The sequence below is a fragment of the Mirounga angustirostris genome, unplaced genomic scaffold (genome assembly GCF_029215605.1).
Source record: "Mirounga angustirostris isolate CCGP_5_RB_7025 unplaced genomic scaffold, mMirAng1.0.hap1 SCAF_1, whole genome shotgun sequence".
In the NCBI taxonomy this organism is placed as follows: domain Eukaryota; kingdom Metazoa; phylum Chordata; class Mammalia; order Carnivora; family Phocidae; genus Mirounga; species Mirounga angustirostris.
In genome coordinates, this window is record NW_026991709.1 from 187,830,078 (window position 1) to 187,855,805 (window position 25,728).

The 25,728-nt window shown below is 36.2% G+C and overlaps 1 protein-coding gene and 1 non-coding gene across 4 annotated transcripts in view; both read left to right on the forward strand.

The window, feature by feature from the left end:
• Window positions 1-25,728, forward strand: part of FHIT (fragile histidine triad diadenosine triphosphatase) — a 1,508,464-nt gene that overhangs the window by 500,637 nt on the left and 982,099 nt on the right. Inside the window, exon 1 of one of the 3 annotated variants that reach the window (XM_054504652.2) lies at window positions 8,763-8,949. The exons of the other annotated variants lie outside the window; for them this stretch is intronic. Within the exon in view, the coding sequence (XP_054360627.2) occupies window positions 8,835-8,949 (115 nt within the window). The 5' untranslated portion in view covers window positions 8,763-8,834. Of the gene's footprint in view, window positions 1-8,762; window positions 8,950-25,728 lie in introns of those variants that run through there. 3 annotated transcript variants of the gene reach the window in all.
• LOC123834995 (U6 spliceosomal RNA) lies at window positions 11,570-11,673 on the forward strand. The gene has a single exon (XR_006788566.1). It is a non-coding gene; the product is annotated as a U6 spliceosomal RNA (small nuclear RNA).

Below are 25,728 nucleotides of genomic sequence, written 5' to 3' on the forward strand. Positions count from 1 at the left end.
AATGTCAAGAAAATTTCTGCATAGCTTGGCTAAGACTCCAGGAAAATATCAAATAACTTGAGGACCAACTATCTAAATTTTATTATGATGCACACCTGATGATTCAGATGAAAACATTTTGTGTGGGTTTGTTTAGAGGTTCTTGCCAGTGATAAGGGCTACTTCTATATGCTTGACTGAAGAATGATTCTTTTCTTTCTTTGAGGAATGTCCCCTTTTGACTCAATCCACATGTAGTAGTAGGAGGAGGAAAGGGGCATGTATCCTCCTAGCTTCTTGGTCAACTCTACCAGTCAATACTGGTACTACCATATGTTTGAAAAAAAATTCTGTAGCTATTTATTTGAAAACCAAGAAGAAATGGTGATTCTTTAAGAACATATACATTATCAATATTCACGTAAGGAAAGTCAAAGTATTTTAATAATAATAATCAGAGGAGAAAGTGGAAGATAAAAGATGTATCATTAAAAAAGGCCCCAGACCCAGATGGTTTTACAGCTAAATTAAATTTGAACTTTAAAAACAGATACTCTTGGGACACCTGAGTGGCTCCGTTGTTAAGTGTCTGCCTTTGGCTCAGGTCATGATCCCAGGGTCCTGGGATCGAGCCCTGCATCAGGCTCCCTACTTGGTGGGAAGCCTGCTTCTCCCTCTCCCACTTCCCCCTGCTTGTGTTCCCTCTCTCAGTGTGTCTCTGTCAAATAAATAAATAAAATATTTAAAAATAAATAAATAAAATAAAAACAGATCCTCTTTATGGTTATCAAACAATTTAAGACAATAGAGAAAGAGGGAAAGGGCCTCAAGTAATAGTACAAACCCAGCACAATGTTATATCCAAACCTGATATTGATTGCTCTAAAAAGATATTTTATACCAATTTCATTTTTGTATGTATATGATTTTAAAAATAGCAACTTAAATCCATCTGCTTATGAAAATATAAAATGTTTGAAATAGGGTTTATTTCAAAAATTATAAACTGGGTCAAAATTGGAAATTTTCCACAGCATTCATCACACCAGCAAATTAAGAGATAAAAATGATATGATTTTATCAATACATGCTGTATTAGTTTCTTAGGGCTGCTGTAACAAATTACCAAACTCAGTGGCTTAAAATAACAGAAATTTTTTCTGTCACAGTTCTGGATACTAAGAGTCCAAGGTCAAGGTGCCAACAGGATAATGCTTTCTTCAAATGCTGTAAGGGGTGATCTTTTTTGCCTCTTTCTAGCTTCAAGTGGTTGCTGTCAGTTCTTGGTGTTCCTTGGCATGTAGACGTATCACTTCAATCTCTGCCTTTGTCATCACATGGAGTTTTCCATGTGTGTCTGTTTTTGCCTCTATTTCCTCTTCTTTTGAGGATAACAGCCATTGGATTAGGGCCCATCCTAATCCAATATGACCTCATCTTAAATAAGTATGTCTGCCAGGACCCCATTTCAAAATAAGGTCATCTGAGATTCTAAGTGGCCATAAATTTCAACCCAGTACACATGCCAAAAAATAATTTTCTAAAATTTATTAGAAATTTCAAATAATTTTCTACACAAAATGGGCATTGGAGGATGTTAATTAAACATAATAAAATATATTCACAAAACCTACTGTAACATTACATTAAACAGTGAATATATAAAAGCCATTGCTATTAAGACCAGGAAAAATGCAGAGGAATATTTACTGTCAATAGTGTTACTTAGCACTGGGTTGTAGGTTCTACATGATGTAATTAAGCAAAAAAATTAAGCAACGTAAATATTGGAAAACAGAGTTATCTTCATTTTCAGATGATATGATTATATTCCTAGCAAACTTAAGACTCTGTTACAGACTAAGAAAACATGTAAGTTGGGACGCCTGGGTGGCTCAGTCGGTTAAGCGTCTGCCTTCGGCTCAGGTCATGATCCCAGGGTCCTGGGATCGAGTCCCGCATCGGGCTCCCTGCTCCGCGGGGAGCCTGCTTCTCCCTCTGCCTCTGCCTCTCTCTCTCTCTATCTCTCATGAATAAATAAATAAAATCTTTAAAAAAAAAAAAAGAAAAGAAAACATGTAAGCTGGATGCCTGCAAGGTAAATATATTAAAATCAAAGCATATTTATACCTTCAATAACCAGTTACAAAGAAATAGAAAATTTTCATTTACATAAAAAATATAAAATCTTTAGTAATACATTTAAGAAGAAAGGAAATCGTCATTCTGTATTCCCTAATATTTCCTATTGTAAAATGTTATTCCTTCCTAAAAGCCTGTATATGTTCATGGAATTCCAGTCACAATTGCAATGGCTTTTTATTTTTACTCTTTCTTCTAGACATTAAAACTTAATATAAAGCTGCTGGAGTTTGTTTTTTTTTTTTTTTTTTTTAGAGAGAGTGCTTGCATGTGCATGTGCAAGTAGGGAGGGAGGAGCAGAGGAGAAAGGGGAGAGAGGATCTTAAGCAGACTCCATGCTGAGTAGGGAGCCTGGTACAGGGCTTAATCTCACAACCCTGAGATCATGACCTGAGCTGAAATCAAGAGTTGGGTGTGAAGTTGCTGTTATTAAAACAGTATGTTAGGGCGCCTGGGTGGCTCAGTTGGTTAAGCGACTGCCTTCGGCTCAGGTCATGATCCTGGAGTCCCGGGATCGAGTCCCGCATCGGGCTCCCTGCTCGGCAGGGAGTCTGCTTCTCCCTCTGCCCTCTTCCCTCTCGTGCTCTCTGTCTCTCATTCTCTCTCTCTCAAATAAATAAATAAAATCTTTAAAAAAAAATAAAACAGTATGTTATTGGCCATGATAAAATTGACATTGGAGTAGAAAAAAGTCAGATACAGATCAAAGTATGTAATAATGAACTAAATATTTAGCATAAACGGCTTTTTATTTCAATGGGTAATGGATGTTTCTATAAAAAATGATGTAAAAGCTGGCTTTTCATTTGTAAGTTATAAATGATAGACCCCATTTCTCACCATAAAATTTTTAAAAAATAAATTTTAGGTAAATTGAAGATATAAGTGTACAGCATTTAATAATATAAATATTAGAAAACTAGGAACTCTTATACACTGATGAGATAGAGTTTTACATCATATTTGAAAAAAATGGCTAAAGATACTAATTGGTAATTCACAAAAAGGAAAATTTAAATGAGCAATAGACATGAAAATCTGCTCAACTTCATCAGCAGTCATCATAGAAATACAAATCAAATCATAATGAGAAGTAGAATGTTTTCAAATTCTGATAAGTCTGGCATTATCTATCAAAATTAATGGTACACCTACTCTTTACCCTGTACTTCTACTGTTGGGAATCTTTAATCTATTGTATACAAATGTATATTCAGAGATGTGTGCTGCATTGTTTTAGCGGCAAAAACAAAACAAAGCAAGAGAAAACATTAACCAAGAAGCTCATTAATAGGGAAATTGTTGACCATATTTTAACTCTACTGTGCAATGAATAAAAATAATTAGATAGATCTATATGTGATATCCAACAAGTACAGGATGCAGTTGGTGAATAGTCATTTGATTGGACCAATTGGGAAAGTACTGAGCTCATTTAAGTGAAAAAGAAAAGAATGGAATATATAATTCTATGTTTGTATATATTTGTATGAAGCTAGAGAAAGCTCTGGAAGCATAAACAAGTAATTGTTTTTATTTTTTGTTTTTTATTAGTTATGGGAAAAGGGGATTGGCAATAGGGCAGGGGAAAAGTACTGATTTATTTGTGTGTGTGTGTGTATATACATACGTTTATTTAATTTAATTATTTTTTAAAAGATTTTATTTATTTATTTGGCAGAGAGAGAGAGCGCACAAGCAGGGGGAGTGTCAGGCAGAGGGAAAGGGAGAAGTAGGCTCCCCGCTGAGCAGAGACCCCCAACGTGTGCCTTGATCCCAGGACCCTGGACCATGACCTGAGCTGGGTCATGATCCCGAGGTCTTGGGATTGAGCCCTGCGTTGGGCTCCCTGCTCAGCGGGAGCCTGCTTCTCCCTCTCCCTTTGCCTGACACTCCCCCTGCTTGTGAGCTTTCTCTCTCTCTCTGTCAAATAAATAAATAAAAATCTTAAAAAAAAAAAAGTGGACACAAGGGTTGCCTGGGTGGCTCGGTCTGTTGAGCATCCAACTCTTAGTTTCCTCTCGAGTCATGATATCATGGGTTGTGGGATAGAGCCCTGAGTCAGGCTCCTTGCTCAGCCGGGAGTCTGCTTGAAAGATTCTCTCCCTCTGCCTCTCCCCCCACTCATGCACTCAGACGCATGCTCTCTCTCTCTCAAAATAAATAAATAAATCTTTAAAAAAGAAATGGGCAAAATATTTGAACGGCAATTTACAAAGGAGGTAATATAAAACACCATTAAAACCTTCAGCTCATTAGTTAATCAAAGCAAAGATAATTAGAGCAATGATGAGTTTTTGCTCAGACTCATAAGTGAACACAAAATTGATACTTCTCAATATTACACAGAGTGTAGGGTATTGTCCAGAGTGTGTACATACCATGTTAAACTTGCTGGAGCACAGTTTGGCCATATTAACTTAAAAACTTTGGTAATGTTCATTATAATACTTTTCTGTCCTGCCACACTACTTCTAGAAAGTAATGCTAAGGAAATAATTGCAAAGATGTATATTTGATGTTTGGTACAGCTTTGTTTATACTAATGAAAAAAGCTAAATCTCTATATTCATAAATAGTTGAATATATAAATAATTTCACTTATAAGTTATATCACAACTATGTACACACACAGACACATGTCCAAAATTACAATGTTATGATGAAAATTTATATATGATGAATTTCCATTGATGGCATAGAAAGATATGCATAAAACAGTTGCTCAATGTGTTAGATTCCAGTTGTTCACATACTATGATGCAATTTTGTGATGTATTCATGCCTTAAAATAATGGAGGTAGACACACCAGACTGCAGTGGTTTTCTGTGCGTGGTGTGGTAAAAGATTACCTTTTGTGTTTTTCTTTTTTTTTAATTTTTTTGAACTCTTTGAAAAGCATTTGCTGTACTTTTATCAAGAAAAATACAGGGCGCCTGGGTGGCTCAGTTGGTTAAGCAACTGCCTTCGGCTCAGGTCATGATCCTGGAGTCCCTGGATCGAGTCCCGCATCGGGCTCCCTGTTCGGCAGGGAGTCTGCTTCTCCCTCTGACCCTCCCCCCTCTCATGTGCTCTCTCTCATTCTCTCTCTCAAATAAATAAAATCTTTAAAAAAAAAAAAATACATTGGATGTGTTTTTAAAATTCTGATTTTTAGAAAAAAATGACACAAAAGACCAAACTGGAAATGTTTTAAAAATTAAGAGCTGCTGGGGGAGCAACAATAAAACAAGGAAAAAAGCGTCTAGACTTGGTGAAGAAATACTGTAATAGTCTCATAGTACCAGCTGCTAGTGGATAATATGAGGCCTATGGAGAGGCCTTTGGGAAGTCTCTTTTGAGTCTATTGTTACTTAAATATCTGACCTTTTCGAATTAGCTCTCCTGCCATAGGCAGCTTAAACAAGGGACTCTTCACTAACATTTCCTTTATCCTATTTGTTTGGGGGTGGGGTTTCCAGTTTTTCTCCAGGGAGTAAATTACTTGGTGTAGCTTGTTCCCAAACACTTATCTTGAAAAAGCACACCTTTCTGATAGAAGCTAAATGTCATGACGGAAGGCATGGGACAGAGCCTGCTTGATATGCCTAAAATGCCTCTTTTATGTTCTAGAAGCCAAATCTGCATTCTTTTCAGTGGTGTAGAATGTCAGTACAAATGCTCTATCTGTGCTGAACCTGGTGGGGGGAGGGGGAGAACACACTCCACTTCTTTATTTGGAGTTTGCTTTGAGAACCGCAAGCACTATTTGAAAGGTCATCCCATTTCAAGTAGCAGATGGATAGGAAAAAAAGACTCTGGCTTTTACAAATAATTTAATTGAATTCTCCTTGCCATTTCTGGAGGCAGTTCAGGATATTTTTTAAAGCATTGATCCATAATTATCTTTCAGAGTGGTTAGTATTGTTAGACAGATGTGTAATTCTTTGTGTATAAGGGAGCAATATAGCACCCATTTTAACTAGTTGATTGTCTTTTTCTTTGCTCGTGCAAACAAATGCACATAACAAAAGGCAAATCACTACTTTAAAAAAGGAACAAATTAAGTTGTGTTGTTTTTTTTTTTTTTCAGATTTGTTTTTGACTCAAAGCTCTCCTTTCTTAGGTGTGGTTGTATTTATAAAGGTCAGCTTCTTTGCCTTCCTATAAGCAAATTATAATTTTCATCTATGTAGCTTAGTTTTGTTTATAGTCCCTGGATACAAGAACCTCAGGGACATCTAAACCATGAAACACAAATTTATCATATTAATAGGATATAAAACAGGAATAACCAAGACTTCTACGAAAGCATTGTGTCTGTGGTTTATTTTGCCTTCTTCTTTTTCTTTTTAAGTATTTGTAATCTAACTGTGCTATTCTGATTGGGGTAAGAATGAAGGATGGAATGCCCAGTTAAATTTGAATTTCAGATAAACAATGAATACTTTTTTAGTATTAAGTATGACCTGTGTAATAGGGTGGAGAGTCATCTCAGAATAGGGAATTTTAAATACAATTCTGAAATATAATAAATATAAGAAAACTGCATAAGACATATATGTGCAGTTTAATGAATAATTATAAATGAAAACCCGTTTAATGAATAATTATAAATGAAAACCCGTGTCAGCGTTTATCCAGGTCCAGACTTAGTATTCCCAGTGCCCCAAGAGTCCCCTGCAAACCTCCTCTGATCTTAATCCTCTCTCTGACCACATTAGAGGTAGTTATTATCCTGTCCTTTGCAATAATCATTTCCTTGCATTTCTTCTTAATTTTATCATCAATGTACATACTTCTAATCACTCTAGCTTTTGCATATTTTAAATTTTATACAAATGGAATCACACTGCATGAGTCTTTAAAGGTAAAATATTAATAATTCAATTTAGGGCCAAATACTAGTGATGTCCTTCCTCAAATTGTGAAATAGACAATTTTCTTAAGCTTGAATGTACTTGGGATTTCTGTGCAACAATGACTGAAGTGTAGTTATTTAAAAGAAATCTGAATGAGCTCACTGATATAATGGTGCCATAAATATATGCAGTTTTATACTTTCCCTTCAAAATGTTTGTTCTACCTAGCCTCACTAATTTTCTAGAACACGGGACCAATCCAGTGATTGGTTTCACTGGGTTTTCATGTCATTTGCATCAGTGGGGTAAATCACATCAGTAACTTGTCTAAGGTCATAATTTCAGCCATAAATGGATAAAGAGCCTTTTGATTTATTATTCAAATAGATAACAAGACTCAGAATGACTAGGACATTCCCTTTTACATCATAAATTTTACCTGGTGTCATTTAAAAAATGTGTCCCAGCACCCAGCCTTCTGATCCATGGACTCTCTCTTTCCTTTTGTTAATGACACCATATTTTGCTTTAATCATTTCTTCTTTAGCTCCTTAATGCTGAAGATGGCACATTTTCCAAGCTGCTTTGAAGAGCAACCATCACAACAACAAAAATAATAAAAAACTATTTAAAAACAGATTTCTGCGTGCTTAAGGAAATAGGCAATTTTCCATGGCAAGCACTTGAAGTCAGGGGTGATTTATTATTCATTTGACTGTACTGAATATTCATGATTTGTATGTTAAATTAGAATTATTGAGATTTTTGTTTACCCTAAAGAAGTTTGGGAAGTTGTGTGTTTAAAATTTGAATGTACTAAAATTCACTTTTCAAGAAACAGAATTTTCTGTCTACAAGGAACCTTAAAAATGATCTGGTTAAATTCGCTAAATAATGCATATAAAAATATGCAATATTTTGTAGAAACCAGACTGATAGAGATATTTTATATGGGGGCCCTTTGGTATAGAACCCTGGTTTGTTTCCTTCTTTTCTTTTTCTCCTCACCTCCCTTTCTCTCCCCCTCTCTGTCTCCTTCCCTCCATCCCTTCTTTTCTTCTTCTTTTTTTCTTTTCTTTTTAAACAGCAAGACCTTTTACTCAAAGAAAATCTTGCCCAAGAGCTCAATATATAAAATAGAGTTACTCTATTTGAATAGAGAGTGAGGCTGGGCCATACCTTCCTTATCTCCACTCTACCACACAGACCCCCAGAGTATCACTATAGACCCCTTGACTTCCCATGATCACAGTTTTTTTTTTTTTTTAAAGATTTATTTATTTATTTATTTGAGACAGAGAAAATGAGAGAGAGAGAGCACATGAGAGGGGGGAGGGTCAGAGGGAGAAGCAGACTCCCCGCCGAGCAGGGAGCCCGATGCGGGACTCGATCCCGGGACTCCAGGATCATGACCTGAGCCGAAGGCAGTCGCTTAACCAACTGAGCCACCCAGGCGCCCCATGATCACAGTTTTAAAACCAAGAGAGCTGAAAAACATATTATCAAACACATTATATGCCAGACACTCTTCTAAATATTTTACAAACATTAACTCACTTAATCCTCAAGATCGCACTGATATAATTATTATTATCACTCTCATTTTATAGATGAGGAAAGTGAGGCACAGATAATTTAAATAAGTTACCCAAGATTGTACAGCTATTAAATGGCAGAGCCTGCCTGGATAGTCTTGTTGTTCAAGAGTCCTGTTCTTACCCAGAATGCTTTGCAGCCTCTCCTTAGCAGGAGCAGCAGTTATATTCAGCTCTTAGTAGAGGTTAGGACTGTGCTAGGAGCTTTACATGTATCATCATAGCTGATGCTCCTGGAGTAGCCAGTGAGGTAACAGTATTATCTCCAGTTTACAGATGCAGGAAATGAGGCATGAAGAAGTTACATCGCATTCTTGTGAGGGCGAAGGCCAGGATTTGAACGTTCACCGTTCGACTTCAGAGCTCATGTTCTTAACCACTTGTTTCAAAGGTACCTATGAAAATGAAAATATTTATTTGTTTTTAAAGATTTATGATGCTTTTCATTTTCTTTCATATTGGGTTCACACTGGCTAACGCTATAGAGAGTATCTATAATCTGAGGAGCCCACCAGTTAGCTCTACCAGGGAAGGATTGTGCTCAGAGAAAATTCAGCATCTTAGTGTCCTTATGTCCTACCCATGTCCTTATGGTTTTCACATTTGCCTTCTGGTCCTTCCCATATGAGCCTGCTTAATTTCCTCAGTATTCTCTGCAGCTCTATTAAATAATACCATCAAGTATTCATATTTATCTCACAAAGACTAATGGCTCATCTCCAAGGTCAATCTATCTGTGTTTTGATTTAATCCTCTTGGAGATAAAAAGGCTTTATCTTGTTTGACGTTTGTAATGGTGGGAAATGTTAGACCCTCTTGCAGACTAATAGTAGAGGACCCTCCCCCCATTGGTTTTGGTCCAGACAAAGACCTATGTATTCAGAACAGTTGTGTCCAGCATGCAAGCATAACATGATTCTTATAGTAGGAGCAGTAAGAAGCCTGATGGCCTAAGATCTAGTACATATGGATGAATGAGTGGGTCCTATTTATTAAATTGTGTTGCTTTGGCCCTTTATCTGCTGTGCAGAAATTTTGCAGGGCAAGATCAAGTGTGGGGTGTTGGCTGCTCGTGTGGCCTTTGGTACTCGAAAGGCAGAAAGCTGTCCTGTCACCTCTGTTATAATGTGTTTCTTTTAGGAAAGTGTAGTTTATTCTCTAAAACTTAATATGCCTTTATCAATTCCCTCTTAATATTTACCCATGACTTGAATTAAATCTTGAGTAAACACAGTGATTTCCAGAGACTAGTGAGTAGAGAAATACCTACTTGGGCAAATCAAAACATATGGAAATCTCGCTCCTACTAGCTTCCTATCTGGAGAGAGAAACATTTAAAAAGTGATCTTTTACTCTTTCTCCAAGGAAAAGTAGTGCTGTGCAAAAGTAAAATAGATAGGCCTTGGTTCTACCTATTTAAAGGACAAAGAATTCATATAGTTAGAAAAGCATTCTCACTTTATATAAAGGTATAATTTCTTAAGTTTTCATTCACTCACAAGGGAGTGAAGTAGGAGGATCAGCACCTTAACCAAGAAGGGAGTGAAGATTACATGAAATTAAATTGATGCCTGGATAGCAATGTGTGTGTGTGTGTGTGCGCGCGCGCGCACACGTGCATGAAGTTATTACCACCAAAGACTAGTTCTTATAGTCAAAGCTATTCTGAATTCCTGTAGAGGATTTACTAATTTGAAGTTTGTTGGAACTGGAATGAACAATTTCAATTCAGGGTGCGCTTGTGCTATGGCTAGAAGGAGGAAAGACCTTTAATTTTTTAGTTGCCCCCATTCCCCTGGTTCAGAAACATAACAGACTAATTACAAGAGTGAGAATTCCTATACAATGTAAGTGCTGTTTGAGGCATACTATTAATGCAGACTTCTATCTCTGCGTTGATGTAGAGAATACAAATAGCAGTTGGCATGTCATTTATTAGTTTCCTATAGCTGCTGTAAAAAGTCACCACAAACATAGTGGCTCAAGACAACACAAATTTATTATTTTAAAGTTCTGGAGATCAGAAATCTGAAAAGGATTTCACTGGGATAAAATCAACGTGTTGGTTAGGCTGAATTTCTTTCTCGAGTCTCTAGGGGGCAGTTTGTTTCCTTGTCTTCTTCAGGTTTTGGAAGTTGTCCACATTCCTTGACTTGTGGCACTCATCCATGTTCAAAGACAGCAATGACCAGTTGAGTCTTTGTTTTATTGCATCACTCTGGCTCTAACTCTTCTGCCTCTTTCTCTCTTTATATTTAAGGACCTTTGTGATTACGTTGGATCCACCTGAGCAATAGTGAATAATCTCTCTATTTTAAAGTCAGATGATTAGCAACCTTAATCCCATCTACAACCTTAATTCTCCTTTGCTCTGTAACCTAACATATTCACAGAGTTTAGGGAATAGGATGTAGACATCTTTGGGGAAGGGCACTGTTCTGCCTTCTATTGTTGGGGACAATAATATTTTTGGAAGTATACTTGTCAGTATCTGTCATAATTAAAGAACTATAGCTGTGCTGAAGGTAAAGAGGGTACTGTCGTTTATTGTTTTTTATATTCAGATTGGACATAGATCCAGGCAGTGGTGCTAGAAGATTCTATATTATCCCAAGGAGCGCTACAAAATGGCTTTTATTTATTTATTTATTTAAAAGATTTTATTTATTTATTTGACTGAGAGACACAGTTGAGAGAGGGAACACAAGCAGGGGGAGCGGGAGAGGGAGAAGCAGGCTTCCCTGCTGAGCAGGGAGCCCGATGCGGGGCTCCATCCCAGGACCCTGAGGTCATGACCTGAGCCGAAGGCAGACACTGAGCCACCCAGTCACCCCTACAAAATGGCTTTTAGAGACTGGCAATTGGGATTAGGAATTCTGGAAACCAATTTATGATCCAGTTGTACGGAATTCGAGTAACACATAAGTAAAGACAGTCATCATCTCTTTCTTGGCAAATACTGGCTCTTTCATGATAAACTGATTTTTTTTTTTTTTAAATCATGATGGACAGTGCTCGCTTTGGCAGCACGTATACTAAAATTGGAATGGTACAGAGATTATCATGGCCCCTGTGCAAGAATGACAAGCAAATTCATGAAGGATTCCATGTTAAAAAAAATCATGATGGACAAGAAAGAAGGAACAGTATCTCAGAGACCCAGAATAACAGACCTTGCAGGATGATTTGCTATAGGAACATGAAAGGGTATTTAGAAGTTTGGTATCCTCAGAAACCTCAGGAAATAGAAGGAGAAATGAGAGAATAAGCTGAAGCTAAAAGAAAGTAGGATGGTTTGGAAAAAGAGATAGGTTAGTCAAGCAAATATGATAAAGAAACCAAAATGCCATACAGAATTAAAATCTGCATTAGAAGCTGAAAAGAAATAGGTATTTAAAAATACATATATATCACTAATGTAGAAGAAAAATTGGTAAGTTCTGTCAAAATGGAGAAAAGGACAATAAAATTAAATTAATGAAATGGAGAAGATTAAAAATATAGCAGAGATCATCGACTTAAACACTAGACCAAATCTAAGAATTATAGACGTTCTTGAGACAGAAACAATTGGAACACAAGTAGTAATCAAAAATTAATAAAAGTTCTTTTGAGCTAAAACAAAAACAAAAGCAAAAAAGCCCCAGTATATGGGGCACCTGGGTGGCTCAGTTGGTTAAGCGACTGCCTTCGGTTCAGGTCATGATCCTGGAGTCCCGGGATCGAGTCCCGCATCGGGCTCCCTGCTCAGCAGGGAGTCTGCTTCTCCCTCTGACCCTCCCCCTTCTTATGCTCTCTCTATCTCATTCTCTCTCTCAAATAAATTAATAAAATCTTAAAAAAAAAAAAGCCCCAGTATGCAAATTGAAAGGGTTTTTCATACTCTAGGCAACATTAATGAAAAGGGTTTCATACTATTACAACTTGGCAATTTTTTTTTAATTACAAAAATAAATTAAAAAAATCCTTCAAGCAGATGGGCAAGAAAACAATTTACCTTATAAAATCTACAAAAATTTGCTTGGAACAGTTTGGGAGAGTGTACTGAAGAAAGGTAAATATACCTAAGTTGTCTTTTACTTGTAAAAGTATCGGGAAGAGATTCTGAAATACACAAGAGAAGAGAAAGCATACACCTCTTCACTAGGGAAATGGCTTAAAGATGTAGCCCAGGTCAGTGCTATTCCAAGGGAAGTTCCGAGTCCAGTAATAGCATTATCTGGAAACCAGTTAGAAGTACAGATTTTCTGGTCCACTCCAGACCTCCTGAAGCCGAATCTCTCGGGATGGAATGCAGCAATCTATGTAACAGTATTCATAGGAGATTCTTACATGTACTAAGATTTAGGAAGCACTAGTTCAGGCAGCTGAGAGAGAAATCAAATTTAAGAATTCTATAACAGAGAAATGTTAAGAGACTGATTATTAATAATGTAACTAAACACAAACAAGATTTAAACAATTGTAACTTTAAGTATAACACTGAATGTAAATATAAAACTATACTTTTGAAAGACAAAATATGTAATATAAGATAATGCCTTAATAAGTATTAAGTACTTATTATTTTAATATTTAATACTAAGTAGTAACAAAATCCAAGATCATATTTACAGAGTCTGGAAATAAAATGGTGATAAATCTTTATTTTAATAGGGGTGAACTTATGCATTCAATAAATATTAATATTCTTTTTGGTATACTTGTTACCACTATTAGATATGAAAGTGCAGGGGGTGGCGCCTGGGTGGCTCAGTCGTTAAGCATCTGCCTTCAGCTCAGGTCATGATCCCAGGGTCCTGGGATCTCCCTGCTCAGTGGGAAGCCTGCTTCTCCCTCTCCCACTCCCTCTGCTTGTGTTCCCTCTCTTGCTGTCTCTCTCTCTATCAAATAAATAAATAAAATCTTTAAAAAAAATGAAAGTAGGTATGACTTCCAAATCAGTGCAGAGAGAAAAGACTGTGTCACTTGGCCTAAATCGCCAACTTTGGGAAGCAAAGAAATTAACAGTGAAGTATAAACTACAAAAAGTGTAAAGTAAGATCACAGAAGTATAGCCAAATACATCATTTATGCCAACACTAGTGTAAATTCACCTACTTGAAAAAAAGATAATTTGGCCAGTTAGTCCATCTGAACATTGATGTTCAACAAAAGTATATTATACTTGTAAAACGCCATGGCTTTAGTTTTAGTATCCTTTGGTTAAGTCTTACCCCTGTCACATATTACCTGAATAACTATGGGAAATATATTTAAACTGTTTGGTTTTAAATTTTCTCATGTGTAAAATAGGAATGACATTTCCCATGTACTTTACATGATATGAAGAACAAATGTGAATGTGAAAGCATTTTCTGAAGCTGAATCATTATAAAGGAATCATTAAGCTAGTCTATTAAAATACAAAGACTCTCTTTTTCAGCGAAAAAGCAAAATCTAACCATAGGTTACTGAGAAGAGATATACGTAAAACAAAGAGGACTCATTATGACTAAAACAAACAAACAAAAAACAAAAATAAAAAAGATGGACAAGATATATCAGGCAAAAGCAAAATAAACAAAAAAGTAATCTTGGCAATATTTAGACAAAATAGAGTCAAAGACTGTGAAAATATTAAATGTGTCCTAGAAGATTATATTTTCATTCAAATAGTGAGACTTCACAATGAAGATGACAGTCTTGAATTTCCATTGACATGGTAACAGCCTCAAAATACATGACATAAAGGCTGTTACAAATATAAGAAAAACTTGATAGAAATAAAATTGTATGAGATTTTAATACACTTTAATTGATCTTTTACAGGTCAGATAAACACAGAATACAGAGTATTTTAATCTAATAAAGCTGATTTAATAAATATTTATTGAACTTTGTTCTCTAGAAATAAAAAGCATACTTTACACAGTCATGAAGCATTTAGAAAAAAGTTGATCATATATTAAACCTCAAAGAAAACCATATTATGAAACATAAAATGTTTACAGGCTACATGCTCTGCCTACAGTGAAATAAAACTAAAAATTAATAAAAGTTTAAATGCATAGTTAAACAATTTCAAAAACTGTAATGCCAACAATAAAAAACAAGAATTTCTTTTAAAGAACTGCAGGTTCAAATAGGAAATCAAACCTAGAATAACAGAGTGTTAGAAAAAAGACAACTTTGTGTATATACATTTAAACGGCCAAAGCTGTATTTAGCAGAAAATTAATAGCCCCAAGAGCATGCTCTCTCTCTCTCCCTCTCTCCCTCTCCTCTTTTTAGAGGGAGAGAGAGAGAGTGCAGAGGGGCAGAGGGAGAAGGAGAGAGAGAATCTTAAGCAGGCTCCACACTCAGGCTCAGTGTGGAGCCCAGCACATGGCTCCATCTCAAAACCCTGAGATCATGACCTGAGCCAAAGTTCAGAGTCAGATGCTTAACCAACTGTGCCACCAAGGCACCCCAAGAGCTCTCATTATTAAATGAGAATAACAAAATCAGTCCACAGAATATAAAATTAGTGGATTAATAAATATAGAGTCCCCTTTTCTATTAAACAACACAACAAACAAGCAATACTCATTCAGTAAGTTGGGAATAGAATGAATTTACACAGCATATTACAAGATATCAGAGGCCTCTATAGCAAAGTACATTATTTAATGTTAACATTGGAAATATTCCTTTGATTTCCACAAATGAGATGAAATGCTTGCCCTTACTATAACTATTTCAACATTGTGCTAGCCATTATACAACATGAATCCAGCTAAGGGAATAAGGTAATAAGATTAAATATGATGTATAAATATTAGAAAGAAGAGATAAACCAGTGCTATTAAAAATATATATTTGTCTTTTCCAAACTCAACTAAAAAACCTTTAAAACTGATAGAGTTCAGAGAGGTAGCTATATGTAAGATCCCACTAAAATATCAATAGAGTTCTTATATATTTCTGAGGACCACGCAACTGTAGGATTCACAAGTAAACTAAAATAGACTGCACAGTAACTATATAAAAAATGTTGAAGAAACTTAAAAAGAAAACCTTAGTACACATCCTAGACACATCTGTTTAAAATCTGTACTATCACAATCAAAATCCCAACAGGATTTCTTAAGGGACCTTGTAAGCCTCTTCTATATTTTAAAAGGGAAAAGACTATACTTTAGAATAGTTTTTGAAAGAAAGATGGACAAGATTTATTTTAAAAGAAGAACCATAATGGGGTATTTACCTACTAAAAAATTAAAATATTTATACCGTGGGGTTATATACCAGGCAATTACATCATTGGTTAAAATGAGGAGTATTAAAACAGATCCATGTATACATAAAATTATTTTATTGATAAGGTTAGAATATTAAATTGGTGGAGGGGGGTGTTCTTTCAGTGAATGGGACAATTGGCTATCCACCTAGAAAAACATGTTAGACATATTACCATACACACACACACACACACACACACATAACTCCAGTTATGCTAATGAGCTAAATGGATTTTAGCAAAAATTTAAGCACATTAGAGGAAAAACATAAGGGATATCTCATAACCTTGGGATCTTATCATCTTAGGGAAGATCTTTTTATATAAGGCACAATACATAGAGGAAATAAATTGACTGATTGACCTTATGAAAGTGAAAAAATCCATATGACATGACATCATGGTAGCCTTCAGGTTCATTCACATATATCTTAGTTCTCTTCCTTCTGGGCAAATTGAATGGGTACACTTCCTTACTCACTTGAATTTAAGTGAGGCCACATGTTTTGCCTAGACAAATGAAATGTGAACTGAAGTGATATAAGTTGGCTCTGGGCAAAAACATTAAGAGCTAGTGCATTTTTTACCATGTTCCCCTTTTCCCCTTGTCAGAATGATAAGTAGATAGTGAAGGTCACCAGCTTGTGTCCTTAAGTAAGGATGACATGAGCCTTTGTTAATCTGGGAAATGGACATGAGTTATAAGTCAGGAAATAAACCTTTGTGTTTTTTTTAAGCCCCTAAGGTTCTAGGAATTATTTGTTCATGCAACATTACTGAACTTGTCAGGACTAATGTAGACAACATAACAAAGTTAAAACATAAAAAATAGTGATTTCTGCTTCCCATACAATCAAGTAAACTCCCACAGAAAACAACTATAAACTCTGACCAAAATACAAAACAAACAAATCAATTCTCTGTATGTGTAGAGTGAAAAAAGGCAGGTAGACTCTGGAGAGGAGTTGACACTTGGAAGAGGGGATTGGCATGGGTCAAGTTCCCCATCCTGAGGTCTCGCTGTAGTCAGTAGCCAAAACCCCAATGGGAAACCCACAGTCTTTCTAGCCAGAAGAACCAGAGTACAGAGTTTGGGGTGACTGTAGCTATTAGAAAGTGGTGGGGCAATTTCAGAAAGGAGGAAGCCAGACAGAAAGAACCACAGATTCTTAGTATAAATTCTACCCAAATCACTGGCTGACCCTTGGAACATACAGACTACAAGCAGCCAGTAAATTTGAAGATAGATAAATACAAACTTTCCCTCTGAAGAACAAAGGGAAAGTAAAGATTAAAAAAACCCAAAACAGAGTCTCAGGGTCCTGTGGGATAATAGCAAAAATTTTAACATATTGGTAATTAGTATCCCAGAAGGAAAGGAGATAGAGAATGGGGCATAAAAACTTTTTGAAGAAATAATGGCTCCAAACTTCCCAAAGTTAGTGAAAAAGATATATTTACCTATTCAAAATGCTGAGGTGCATCATAATGAACCAGCTGAAAATCCCAGACGCAATCTTGAAAGCAGTCAGAGAAAAACAACATACAATATACAAGGGAACCATATTTCGAAAAAATGCCAACCTACCTTCAAACACGATAAAAGCTATAAGACAGTGGGACATATCTTTCATGTGCTGAAAGGAATAGAAACTACCAATCCAGAATTCCATATCCAATGAAACTGTACTTCAGGAATGGAGGCAAAATAAAGTTGCTTTCAGATAAAGAAAAACTGGGAAAATTTATTGTCAGGAGACCACCCTATACTACAAGAAATGCTATAGGATGTTCTTCAGGATGAAAGGAAATAATGGAAAACTTGAATCCTCAGGTGAGGATGAAGGGCAGTAGACATCATAAGTAGCGAGGCAAATTTAAAAGCCCATTTTTCTTCTTAATTTCTTAGAAACATATGTCTATTTAAGTAAAAATAAAAGCATTGTCTTGTGGGGTTTTTAATGCATGTAGATGTTATTCAGATCACAACTCGAATGGGGAAGGGCTTGTAAATTGGCCTATACAATTATAAGGTTTCATGTCTTATGTGAAACTGTAATAGTAACTCTAGGTAGACTGAAAAAAGAGGATGGATTGAATTCCAGGCAATCTATGTGGATGGGAATCATGGTTCCTAGAAGGAAGGGGCAAATGTGTGTGCAGAACGGAACCTTGTAGATCTTACCCACATGTTGGGCAGGTGGAAATATCACATTTTCTGTTTTTTCCACATCAAGCAATCGCTTGACAAAAAGCAAGTTGCTAACCTTCAAACTGAATGTTCGAGGACAGTTTGGGAGACATAGCATGGTTTCTTTCAACCGTCTTTCATTCCCTAAGTTGCAGCAGATAGCAAGCCTAGAAAAAAGAATGAGGATGATATTTAGAATTTTTTTCTTCTGTTATACTACAGACTTATGGGGGCTTTTGAGAAACCAGTATGAGTGGGAAGGATATAATAATTCTTACCAGCAGGGTTGTTTGGTGCTCTAGTGTGGTTCTTGAACTAGGCTCAGGAAGCTGACAAGGTATTGGAAAGGAAGCTAAAAGTGCATGATGCAATGTGTTAATGGGCAGCTCAGCCTCTTCAGACTTGGAAAATTCCGTGGAGCTGGGGTAAAGGGTCCAGAATATTGACCTTACTCTATGGTAGGGCAGACTTTCTCTCAGTATGAGGTGTGAGGAGGGACAGAGATGACAGGTCACACAATCTGATGGAAGACAGCACATGGAGCAGAAAGAACATGAACTCCGGAATCCGCAAGTCCTACATCTGAACTTATCTATACTATGTCCTGCTGTGTGACTTTGAGCCAATGTGTCAGGCTGAAAAATGGTCCCTACAAAAGTATCTGTGTCAAATTCTTGGAACATGTGAATGTTCCTTGCAGATGTGATTTAGTTAAGAATCTTGAGATAAGGAAATCATCCTGGATTATCCCAGGGAGACTTAAATTCTATCACAAGTGTCCTTATCAGAGAGGGCAGAGGGAAGTTTGAAATACACAGACGAGAAGGTGATGTGACTGTGGAGACAGTGGAATGATGTGACCTCAAGCCAAGGAATACCAGGAACCACCAGAAGCTGGAAGAGCCAGGGAATGGAATCTCTCCTTGAACCTCTGGAGGGAACATGGCTCTACTAATACCTTGATTTTGGACTTCTGGCTTCTGAACTGTGAGAGTATAAATTTCTATTTTATTTTATTTTATTTTTTTTAAAAGATTTTATTTATTTATTTGACAGAGAGAGACACAGCGAGAGAGGGAACACAAGCAGGGGGAGTGGGAGAGGGAGAAGCAGACTCCCCATGGAGCAGGGAGCCCGATGCAGGGCTCGATCCTAGGACCTGGAATCATGACCTGAGCCGAAGGCAGACGCTTAACGACTGAGCCACCCAGGCGCCCCTAAATTTCTATTTTAAGCACCAAGTCTGTGTTAATTTGTTACAGCAGCCACAGGCAGGAAACTAATACAGCTAGTTATAGACCTCCTTGAATCTCAGTGCCTTCATTTGTAAAATAGGGTCATACCCATCACACCAACACTAAGTGAGAAATGTGTAAAAACAGAAAAAGAAGAAAGCAAAGAGTAATAGGGAACATGCTAGGAAAAAAAAGAACAACACTCCTTGTTTGATGTTAACTGATTCATTCCTGATGATCCAGCATTTCACCCAAGAGTGGTTTCCAGGAAACAATTGCCCATTATTTTAAAAGACAAAAATGATAATGTGTTATATATCAACCCAACCTCCCAACCAATTTCGTGAAATGTAAGTAAAACAGTAAACATGCCCATGGTTGAACAATAAACTCTCATATTAGGATTTAAAATACTTAAAAATTGTATTCTTGATCATGCAACAATTAATTGTTAAGAAATATTTGATTTGCATGCTTCATATGTAGTATCTTTCTTCACTTGCTTTGCTTCCTTCTCCATAATTGTCTTCCATATGTTCTCAACTTTTTGAGGACTGCGACAGGAAGCAAAAAGAAGAGCTAACTGTGAAAGGCAATGTGGAAGTGTATGCAGTTCAAGCACCCAGTGGCAAAGTGTGGCTCACACTGATGCTCTCATGGCCTTTTAGCATGGGCAGTATCTGCAATACATATCCCTTGTGTTGACACTCAGCATGCTTTTCAAAATATCTACACGATTCTGACATTCTACTGAATGCATTTGGAAAATTTCTTGACAATTTTCCTGTATGTCATTTTGTAGAAAATGTTCTATTGAATTTTGGTGTCATAAACCTAAATTTTTATTACATGATCATTGGCAAAAATTGTATATTATGAAATTTGGATTTTTAAAAACCAAGAGGGATTTTACCAGGAAAGTGTTAATCAAGGCAACATTCTACAAGGTATGCTTGTACTTACTGAATGCTTAACAGCAGAAAAGTAACATGAAATACATAAAGAGTTAACATAATAATCAGAAATTGAAAAATAAATTAAAAATGGGTAGGATTCTGAACAAACATAAATTAAAGAAGTAACAGAAATGACCAATTAATGAATGAATGAAAGGCTGTGCAACCTGAAAATTGATCAGGAAATATAAATTAAAATTATTATACCATAGATTTTATATCCATCTTATTGGAAAAATGAGTTTTTGAAATCTAATAATACCAAGTGTTGGAGAGGTTGTGGAACAATAGGGATTCTCATTAATGGGACAAACAGCCCTTGTGGAATATAGTGTGGCATCATCCAGAAAAGTTGAAGACAGGTGTATCTCCCATGACTCTTATGCCCAAAGAGATGTGTTCCAGATACTTACAATAGCAATTTTTTTTTTTGTAAATCAGGAAAATATAAATTCCAACAATAGCTAATGAATAAATATTATTAAATATTTGTACAAGAGATGATTTTTAAAAAGCAAAAGAATGAATGATAGCATATATTAACAGGGATAAATCTCAAATATTATGTTGAGTGAAGCTTTTAAAAGGTAAGTTGCAGAAGAATGCAGTATGATATCATTATATAAAAACATAAAACATGCAAAACAAAATCATTTCACCTAGTTGTCAAGTTATTAAATATGATACTACTACTTAGATCTGGAGATGGTAAATTCTTACATGGTGAAATTGTGCATAGGGAAGCTTTTATATTTTTGATCCAGTAATCTGATTTCTAGAAATCTTTCCGAAGGAAAAGACATGCAGACAGAAATTATTATAATTGTGTATTATAGTATTTGTATAATAAATAAATACTCTATTAAATAATCTGCCAGTAAATTGGATAATTGTTAAATTATGGTACATAAGGTAGCAGTTGAAAATCTTTTTAAAAAGTATATTTAATGGGGAAATACTTATAATGTTCAGTGAAAAAAGATCCAAATTACATTGCTATATCATCTGTATTTGATTTTTAAAAATCAACAAACAAAAGAAAGTGAGTGCGCACACATAAATAAGACTGGGAAATATCAAAACATTATCAACGTTTGTCTCTGAGTAATAGAATAATTATGATTTTAAAAATGATATGCTGTAATTCTCAAATTGGGTGCAGTGAGTAGATATTACTCTCATAATCATAATTAACAGCTTCATTGGCCTCATTCTAAAATGAGTAGGTCTTAATAAAGGTTATGGTTGTTTTTCTCAACTGGACAGAATCTTATCCCTTTGCCTGTTCCTATATTGCCAACTTCTACAGATGCTTGAAAGAGAAGGATGGATTTCTATGTGAAAGTGCTTAAAGGGGCTACAGAAAGCAATATATAAATCAGATGGGCATTGTAGGAATTGAATGAGATAATGAATGAAGAGAGCCTAACACAGTTCCTGGCACAAGTTAAGGCCTAACCATTATCATTATTGTCATTATTGTCATTGGCTGATTATTGATGTATCATTATGTTACAGGTAAAAGTTTGTAAATCATTTCTTATTTAGGACCAAATATCAGTTTCCATGTTGCCTATAAATATAAAAGTCTTAAAGACAGAAAACAAGGTGATATTTATTATGTTACTGGTATGTCTGAGACAGGAAGAATTTGGGGGATGAGCCAAAAGAAACAAATGGTTAATCTTGTTCTTGAAAAGAAAGGGCTGTCTGTCTCCATTACAGATAGCCATCATGCACAGGCTGGAGCCACTCTTTGGGCAGAATCAGGGACACTTGGGAACGATAAACCTTTTGCAATTTAGGATTATAATCTATTTACAGCACCCCCTGGTACCAACTCTGGTCTTTCATATGGACAACAGATTCCATGTGTGTAACTTGCAACAGGAAGGGCAGGATAAAGGATGGAGATTGTTAAACCCTAGATTTTGACTGTATTTTGGAGAACTCCTTACAGAAAAATCTTCCAGTTGAATGGCCAAAGTAGCAGAGCTCATACTTGCTAATTTGCCTTCCACTGAATGGTGATATATACCTTGTGATTCTGCAGTAAATGTTTGTTTTCTCTTACTTTTTTGCCCGATAGATTGGCATCTATGATAACATACCATTGATAGATAAAAATAGAACTGTGTTCCAAAAGAGACAAAAATTTAGTGGATATGATTTTATATGCCAAAAAATGTACATTAATAGCTTTTATAACAAGTGTCCTTGAAGGGAAATATGGTGAAATTGTATCAGACTTTGATCTTCTCCAAACAACTTAAAAAAAAAAAAAAAGCAAAAACAAGCATAACAGTTTTTTATCTGTTTGTATGGAATTAATGGGTGCTCAGTGTGAGATTTGTAATAGTGGTATCTCCTTGTTTCTTCTTGAATTTGGAAGGTATATATAAGGATTTATAGGAAATAGTCATGATCAAAACCTATTTGGTCTCCAAAGCATGTCCAGGGGAGGTTATAGGCCTTTTCTTATCTTACCTGGCATGTATTTAATTGCAGATACCTGCCAGTTAAGTTGTTGGAGAACTCATTTTGGTTACATTCTCCAGGTGATGTAGTAGACATTTATGCTTATTTTGAATCCTCCATTTGTACCTGGTAGACTGTAAGCTCTATCATGAGACTACTTCTAAGTTGTTCACTTTTATACCCTAGCCTGGTAGCATTCAGCAAAAACATGTTGAGCAAATAAATAATGAATGACCTAGTGGTTGTCTTATAAACCCATCTACCCATCCATCCATCTATCCATCCACCCACCCTTCCACCCATTCACCTATCCATCCCTCCACCCATCCATCTATCCACCTTTATCAGAAATGTTAGCCTTTGTTTCCTTTCTTGGAAAGTGACCATTTAAGTTCTGTATCACCAAGGAATTGTCAAATACACATGGGAAAAATCAACTTGAGGTGAAATTACAATCTACTAATGTGTAGAAGGATTGACAAACTTAAGAAAAATTACACCATGTCGGTCATGTCGATATGCAAACTAGTTAGAAACATCTCAGCAAACCTAAAAAGGAGCTTCTACAGGATCTAATCTTCCTCTCCTGCTCCCCATTTTTAGCTGCTATTTACATTTGCTTCTCTTAAATGTATTTGATTCGTGACAAGTTCAGAGCTACCTTTCTTCTCTGAGTTGATCTTTGAAGAATGATGTACTTAACTGCAGCCTGTTTAGATTGTTGATCTGTATTTAAAGCCCTAGAAAGGGATTGAGTTTTGCCTTTAAGATAAAATCAATAAATAAAAAATTGAAAAAGAAAACTAATCCTTGAGCATTCTTAAACATACACCCTCTCCCACTTCCGAAAAGGAACACTGCTTAGAGACTTGTTTCTGAGAGTTTAGTTAGCTTTGGGTTCACCTTTGTTCAAATGTGTAGAAGCTAAAAATGGTACAAAGAAAGTTTATCACAAGCTGGGTGCCTTTGGAAGCCAGTGTTGTTACGAAATGTTGTTGGTCTAGATAAGCTCGTTGATGATCCGAAGTTACATTCTGTCACAGAGACAGATGTAGTTCATTGTAAAAGAGTGTAAACTACACTGCTTAAGCATAAGGTACAACCAATACATAATTACCTCTTTGAAGGTCTAGTGGTGGTGATGCTGTTGAAAACTGATTGAGTTAGACCAATTGAAATTTTCTCGTAATCCCCAAACCTCACTATAAAAGTGTTCTCCTGCCCAGTTGATCTTCACAGCTTTTGAAAAGAAAATTCCTGCAATAAATTGAGCTTCCCCTTTCTCTTCATATGACCTCCTCTGTGTCCTGAGACACAGACATTAGCTGTCAATTGGCTATCCAATAACATGGGAAGGGGAGTAAAAACAAGGAGACTGTAGCTTAGTTGGTTGAACATCCAACTCTTGATTTTGGCTCAAGTCATGATCTCAGGGTCATGGGATCAAGCCCCATGTTAGGCTCCACACTCAGCAGGGAGTCTGCTTGAGATTCTCTCTCTCTCTCTCTCCCTCTGCCCCTCCCCCCACTCATGCTCTATCTCTTTCCCAAATATAGAAATAAATCATTAAGGGTAATTCATTTGATAAATATCATCATTCATGTGCAGTATAGTAGTGGGTGGTCAGAGAAATAGAATCATTTGTAAAGTTCAGGTGTTGGTGATGAGATGATGAGTGAAGAGAGATGTTATAGCACTTTAGTTTTCAAAGGCAGTGATTTTAGAAAATTGAGGACTTCTGCTGTCAGCCACCATGAGGCATCTGTGATTAGTCTTGACTAATAATGTTCTTCTTTCATGAAGAACTATAAAATTAGATGAAATGTGTGAGGCAACTGTTTAGAGAAGTTAACTAATAGGCAATGCAGTACTTTGTTCTTTGAGGGGAGATAAACAGTTGAGATAGGTCTTACATTCACCTTGGTTTTCTGCCTGGAGGTACATTCCCTGGACCAGAAAGTAAGGAGGTAGAGCCAAACATTAGGTGGCGGTTTTAGTGAACTGAGGAGGCAGGGTTTGTAGTTTGAGGCTTTCACATGGCTAGAATTAGCAGAGCAGAGTACTGAAGAAAAGAGACATGCATGGGAGAAGGCACCTAGAAGTGTGCATGGACATTCCTCTGTAGGTCACTGTCTGAGGACTTGGTGTGCATCAGCAGGGCAGGACTCCCTGAGGCCTAGCAGAGGTTGGGTGCTGTGGGACCAAGAATCAAAGAAAAATACCAGAGCTGGGAGATGTTGTAATTCTATTGTAGCCAGAGATGATACTTCATTGAATACTTGGGCATTCAGTTGAGACCCCAGAAAAGGTAGCTTTAGGAGTGAGGGCCATGCTCTAGAGGAAGGCCATGGTTTAAGGCCAAGAAGAGAGTCACAATAGACCAGTCCTCACAATGAAAGGATAAAGGGGATCTCTTAGTAATATAATTGCCTGCTAGAACAAAACTCTTAAGGAAGACAGTACAATGTAGATACCCTAAATGTATCATTCAGTATCCAGCATACAATAAAAAACTACTGGACACATGAAGAGCAGACCCATCAACAAGAAAAAAGCAATCAATGGAAACGACCCTGAATTACCCTAGACATTAGAATTAGAAGATATGGTTTTAAAAGAGCTGTGATTAATATGCCTAAGGATTTAAAGGGCATAAAATGGATGACATAAAATGAATGAAAAGATGGGACATTTCAGATAAATAAATGTGAAATATAAAAAAGAACCAAATGGACATTCTATAACTGCAAAGGATAATTTCTGAAATGAAAAATTCACTTAATGGCCTTTACAGGAAATTACAGACTATAGAAAGAGTCAGTAAACATAAGACAGATCAAGAGAAATGATCTAATCTGAAGAACAGAGGGGAAAAGGAAAAAAAAATTTCAGAGACATATGGGACAAAAGCAAGCAGTCTAATATTTGTATAATTGGAGTCTCAGAAAAGAGGAGAGAATGTGTCAGAAAGAAGTATTTTAAGAAATAATGGCCTGAAGTTCCTAACTTTGGGAGACACATCAACCTATAAGTTTAAGATGTTTAGCAA